General features: G+C 38.7%; 1 protein-coding gene across 1 annotated transcript in view; it reads left to right on the forward strand.

The window, feature by feature from the left end:
• The first annotated feature begins 175 nt into the window (after nt 1-175).
• RBBP7 (RB binding protein 7, chromatin remodeling factor) overlaps nt 176-6,284 on the forward strand; it is a 9,559-nt gene continuing 3,450 nt past the window's right edge. The window contains exons 1-6 of the mRNA XM_019528466.1: nt 176-369; nt 987-1,160; nt 2,681-2,796; nt 3,554-3,714; nt 4,571-4,697; nt 4,819-4,902. Of these exons, the coding sequence (XP_019384011.1) occupies nt 204-369; nt 987-1,160; nt 2,681-2,796; nt 3,554-3,714; nt 4,571-4,697; nt 4,819-4,902 (828 nt within the window). The 5' untranslated portion in view covers nt 176-203. The remainder of the gene's footprint in view (nt 370-986; nt 1,161-2,680; nt 2,797-3,553; nt 3,715-4,570; nt 4,698-4,818; nt 4,903-6,284) is intronic.

Below are 6,284 nucleotides of genomic sequence, written 5' to 3' on the forward strand. Positions count from 1 at the left end.
CATGTCTACAGTGCTGTGAACCTTTGCAGTTCAGCTTAAGCTCTTATACTAGTATTCCTAATATGGCAGAAAAAAAAGTACTCTTTCAGTTAATCTCTGGTCTCCTAGACCAATTGGGTATCACGGGCAAACTTTGTATCAAATGACTGCTAGCAAAAAAAATATAAGTTTTAAAAAAAACCTGAAGTCTTTGATGATTTTGTATGACTATTGTTTTATTGAGCAGGCCAGAAGGAAAAGACCATGCCCTTCACTGGCTAGTGCTGGGAACACACACCTCAGATGAGCAGAACCATTTGGTGGTTGCAAGAGTCCAGATTCCTAATGATGATCAGTTTGATGTCTCTCAGTATGATAGTGAGAAGGGAGGTAGGTTTTGTAGGCATTTTCAGTGTGTGTTCATCTAGCCACAGCGATTAAATAATGCACATCTTATTTAATTGCATTCTTACTTGAAATATTTTTTTTAATTAAATGCCTGGTTTTAACATATGCAACTTGTTTACTAGCATACACTATACAGAGTGGTTGAGTGCTGAAAAATCTTACTGTAAATGGCTTTCATGTTAAACTATTCATGTCTAGTATTAACCTAAACAAAGAGTACATTTTGCAGAAATGTCTTGCAAGACCTAAGTAGTAACTATATTGATAACAAGGTTTAGTAGCTTTAGAATTATTTAAATAAGGTTTTTTCACTGGGTCTATCATCTGGTAGGCTAACCTGGTACACAGCTAGCTCGGGCAAGAGATTTCTCATTTTTCAGGGGACAATTACTGCCTTTAATATTCCTTCCTTTTATTACATTAAGCTGAAAATTTGCATTACTTTCAAGAGGTGGATGTTTTAAAGAGTCTGTTGTGCTTGGTGTGCTAATATAAGCCTCATGCAAGAGTAAACGTCACAAAAACCTAGAGAACATGGGTTTAGTATATCAGAATAATTTATGATGTAACTAATGAACTTTGTTATGAAAAACATCTAGAATTTGGCGGTTTTGGATCAGTAACAGGCAAAATTGAAACTGAAATAAAGATTAACCATGAAGGTGAAGTAAATCGTGCTCGCTACATGCCCCAGAACCCATGCATCATTGCTACAAAAACACCAACGGCAGATGTGCTGGTCTTTGATTATACTAAACATCCCTCTAAGCCAGGTGAGTTGGCCTATTTGAAGCAATACTTGTTGTCTCTTCCAGGATTGAAGTGGAAATCTGATTTTGATAGCCATCAGGTTGATTGTATTTTGATACTAAACCAGAAAGGTCAGATTCTAAAAGGTCTTCAAGCTCTAAATACTTTTTTGAGGATCTGGACCTGCAGGTATATCTGCAAGATGCAAGACAGTGCTGTGCGAAGATATCCGGAGTTAGCTGTACACTTGATAGCTCTAGGACTAGGAGCTATATATTTGCATTAGTGTGGTATGGTAGCTGGGCTAATTCAGTCATATTCCTGCGTGGCATTTCTTTGTGCTCTGTAAACTCTGTAATGCAAGCTTTTGAGTTCAGAGCTAGTTAGTGTGAGTCCAGTGCCAAGCTAATGTTTCTTTGTTACACTGTGGGGAATTATGCAATTATGTGCCTGTGCAGTTTTGTGCATAAAACATATGACTACACATAATTCTGCATAACTTAACTTAACCTGGGTAGGCTCTGTGCTTCCACTTCTGCAGGGCTCCTGGGACTGCCATGTGGAGCCACTGAGCATTGTAGCACTTGACTAGACAGCTCCTGCCTGTGGTGGTTTGTGGATGGGTGTGGCCCCTCCCCATGGTGCACAGCCTCTGCAGCAGCAGGTGGTGGGTCCTTGGGGTACTCATGGCCATGGCAAGCAGAGTCTCATCCCCCCTGAATCCCCCCCACCTGTCCACCCCCAGCAGCACATGGCTCTGGCTGAGTCCTGGAGGCTGCATATGGCATGGAGCCAACCCAGCTAGCCCACGGACATGTACTCTTGACGTGGCCAGGCTGACTCCATGCCAGCACGGGCTTGCGGCACTGCAGGCAGGAACTGTGTGCTATTGGGCCAGGCCAGCCAGCTCCGTGCCTCCATATGGGCATCTAGCACTCCAGTAGGAAGCTGCATGTGGCAACATGGAGCCCACCCAGCCCAGTGGCGTGCAGCTGCTGCCTGTGTGCCACAAGCCCCATATGCTGGCACAGAGCCAGCCCAATTTGGTCTGAAGGTGCTGCCAGGCTAGGCTGACTCCCTGCCACCATGTGCAACTTTTAGGATTCGGTGCATCATTTTGAATTTTTCTATGCATAATTCCCTGGGGTGTACTTTGTAACTTCCAGTTCTGAAGCTAGTATATGCAGAGCATTTTTTCATACTCTGTACAGTTCTGTTTTTTATAGATGCTCTGAGTTTCTTGGGGTATTTGATTCCTGTGTTGGCGCACTACTTTAGAAGTTATTGGCTTAGCTGGGAATTAATCTTAGGTTTGTCTTGGTAATACATGTTTAAAGTAGTGAAACAAACAAACTTGCAGCTGTAAATAACTCATGTAGACTGACCTGTAACTATCATGCTGAAAAAGCAAAAATGTACTTTTCTTGTAGTTCCTAATAGCAAAACAATAAGTACTCTGACTGTAATGCAGAAATAGCACCGCCAGATAAATGTAAAGTTTCACAAGCCAAATACTAGTGAAATAATAGAACCTCTTTCCTAGACCCAAGTGGAGAGTGTAATCCTGACCTGAGGTTAAGGGGACATCAGAAAGAAGGATACGGCTTATCGTGGAACTCCAATTTGAGTGGGCACCTTCTCAGTGCATCTGATGACCATGTAAGAAACTAACTTCCTTTTTTTTTTCAATGGAATACTAAAGAACATTGGTAGTTTACTTCCTGAGACTATCTTTTCTTTCCCAGTAGTTTAGTTCAGTTGACTTTCAGAATGCCTTAATGTTTAAAATGTTGCATATCTTGGAAGTCTATTTTTTTTAGTCTACATTTTTATCTTAAAGGAGTCAGCTTCTTTATAGCTAGTTAATATGTACCCTGCAATAGCCAGAGTGGTATTCAATAGTGTTGTGGCTTTCCCCAGAGAAAGCTACTAAACATGCTTGCTCCTATACTGAAGACTAAAGATGAACAGCAAAAATAATGTAATCTAGATGGGGTTAAATTCATGGGTTACTGTTTCCAAAAACAATATACTTTCCTCTCGCTCCCTGTTACTGCCTTTTGCAGCAAATCTGGGTTTCTTGAGGAGTGGAGGCTGGACTACCTGGGTTGGAGGCCCTAGTGGAAATTGTCATATGCACTCTTTCTTTTAACAGTTTTGATAGCAATGAAAAAGAGCTTGACTCTTGCTAAAAGAAAGCAAGAAAGTGAAAAGAAAGCAACACTAGGATTTTATTGAGTTAAATGGTGACTGCAAACCTAACAACCCCATGTAACTGATTCTAAAAACTGAATATTGAAGCTGTTGTTTGTTTTGAAAAACTCCATAGTCTAGTTGTTCCTATTTACATTGTCAGAAAGGGACTCCAAGTCTATGTGAATGACATTATGTGCTAAAATGTGAATCTTGTCTTCAGACTGTCTGCTTATGGGATATAAGTGCAGGACCAACGGAAGGCAAAGTCATTGATGCAAAAGCAGTCTTTACCGGACATTCTGCAGTAGTAGAAGATGTGGCATGGCATCTGCTCCATGAATCTTTATTTGGATCTGTTGCTGATGATCAGAAACTTATGATGTAAGTGGAAAAAGAAGAATAACTGAACAATTCTGTGCAGTTATCAGTGCCTTTATACAAATGCACTAACCTAGGCAAGGTGTTCAAAATTTTCTGGTATTTGTAAGGGAGAAAGCCACATACAGGCTATACCTCTAGATGGAAGGAGATGAAATGACCTGCATATGAAGCCAAGTTTGTTTATGTGTAACTTAAACCATTGTATTCCTGTTAAGCTTTCCAGGTTTGCATTTTTTTCTGTTTTAAAATTATTATTCTTCCTTTACCTGAGGAAGACAAGCCATATTTAAAATAACATGATTTGTAAACTAATGTCTAAGACCCCTTCTTAACATCTTATTAAAACAAACTAGTAAATAACATTGGCTCAGATGAACTGACAGTTAAAGATTCATTATTTCCTTGCACTTTTTCAGAGATTGATCAAATTATGGTTTCTTTAACAAAGAATTGACAGACTTTCCCTCTAAAAATGAACCGATAAAAGTATAGAAAGTATACCCTGTATGACTTTCTGAAAGGTGGAATATCTGTCAGCTTTGAGTTGGAAGGAATTATGCTCGTATGAAATTGAACTCAACAAAAAGTATATGTGAGACTCTTCAGACAGAAATAAATATTTTACTTAAAGTTACTTTGGGACCTAAATTAAAACATTTGTGGTTGTTTATTTACATGATCACTAAGTCTCTGACCAGTGTCCTTATACCACTTAAACCGAGTTGTATCAAGAACAGAGTTCTTGCTGCAAAAATTGGCTCTGCCTAGGGATGTTTATAAGACGTGCTTCTCCCATCTGATTGTTGTCTCTCTTTCTGTATGTTTCCCTCTTTCCCAACCCTTCATCCAAAAAAAGTTGGGACACGAGGTCCAATACTACATCCAAGCCAAGTCATTCTGTAGATGCCCATACTGCTGAGGTCAACTGCCTGTCCTTCAATCCTTACAGCGAGTTCATTCTAGCAACCGGTTCTGCTGACAAGGTTTTTTGCTTATGTATATTTTAACATACTTACAATATATTCTCATTTAAAATTAGGCACCACTTTGGCCAGTAACTTCAATGGATGTTAGAGTAAATTTTTTCTGTTTTTTCCCTTTCAGACTGTTGCTTTGTGGGATCTACGAAACCTTAAATTAAAACTCCACTCTTTTGAGTCTCATAAAGATGAAATCTTTCAGGTGGGTTAAAATTAAAAACCAGTGATATTTTAAAATAAGATGTATAATGGTTAGAAAATTATTTGGAATTATATTTGAGTGTAATACATTTGGTTGAGGTCTTTTGAAGAATTAGTTGCTGAACTAATATAAACATAAATCTTAATTTGAACATATTCTGAGTAGAGGTTTTCTCTTCTAGTATATCCATGAAACAGACCATTTTTTGTTTTTGTTTTTTTAGAAGCAAACACAAATTGGCATATGTTTGATTTGTATGCTGACCTCCCTAAAGAATTACAATTAAAAAAAACCTTAAAAATACAAAATATTTTAAATAAGTTGGCAAACAGTGGGGAAATTCTTCTGGATGCTTTCTCCATATGGTTAGAATAAAATAAACAGTCTAAGTAGTACTCTTCTCAAAATATCTTCAGATGAACTGAAGAAAAGTATTTAGAGAAAGAAAGAAACAAAGCTGTGGAAAAAAGACATGACCTACCCATGTTTATCTTTCTGTGCACAATAACTTCAAGACGGTATGGGATAATTCCAACTGAAGAACCTCAGAGATTGCTATAAATAGGGGACAGGTCTGCGTGAACCTTATTGATCCTAAACTTTTAAGGCTTGATACCCTATTTGCTTGCATACCATATGCACCCTTTTCCCAAAAAGCAGCCCTTCAGAATGGGGGTGCATGTCTTAAGCAGGGAAGGTGATTTTCTGCACTGGAATACAAGCATTTAATGGGTACTGTTACATGGCTTCTCACCCTAGGAGCGACTTGTATCCTTCATGGTCACCTTTAGGTCCCTGCTACATGTTCAGATTAAAGCTGGATAGAAAGCTATAAAGTTGTTACACATTTACAAGCACTAACTTTGTAGCTGGTTGACTCTTTGTAGCTCAGTCGTCTTTTTATGGTGAGAGTTACTTTGCATATGCGGCCTGTCTAAATTTTATTGCACGATTGATTGCAATAATATAGGCCTCTGCTACACAGTGCATTAGTTTTAACCCTGTCACAGTAGCTGAGCAGTAGAAATGTAGTTCTGAAGCTGCAGCTAGAGATTGTGATGCTGAGAAGTGAATTTGTCAATCCTGAGTTAAGATGCATGGATTTTAAAAGGAGAGTTTTGATTCAAGTATACTGGTAGTGTACTCTCAGGAGTGACAGTAATGTACTAACAAAAGGCAGTTCTTCTGCCAAACATTGCCTTAAAAGTAAGTGACCTTTTCAGTGAGTGTAGATGGTGGATCAAGCAGACATGTTTTTGCTTTTGTAGAAAATAGAACCAATAAGACTTTGATACATCATGGTGTTAGAGAGGTTTAATTGCATATTTTTTGTGGTTGGTTAATTTGTGTGTGTGGAAATGGAAGACCTCAAAAGCTGCCTCTGAATT

Source organism: Crocodylus porosus, unplaced genomic scaffold (genome assembly GCF_001723895.1).
Source record: "Crocodylus porosus isolate Cpor-Errol unplaced genomic scaffold, CroPor_comp1, whole genome shotgun sequence".
Classification (NCBI taxonomy): domain Eukaryota; kingdom Metazoa; phylum Chordata; order Crocodylia; family Crocodylidae; genus Crocodylus; species Crocodylus porosus.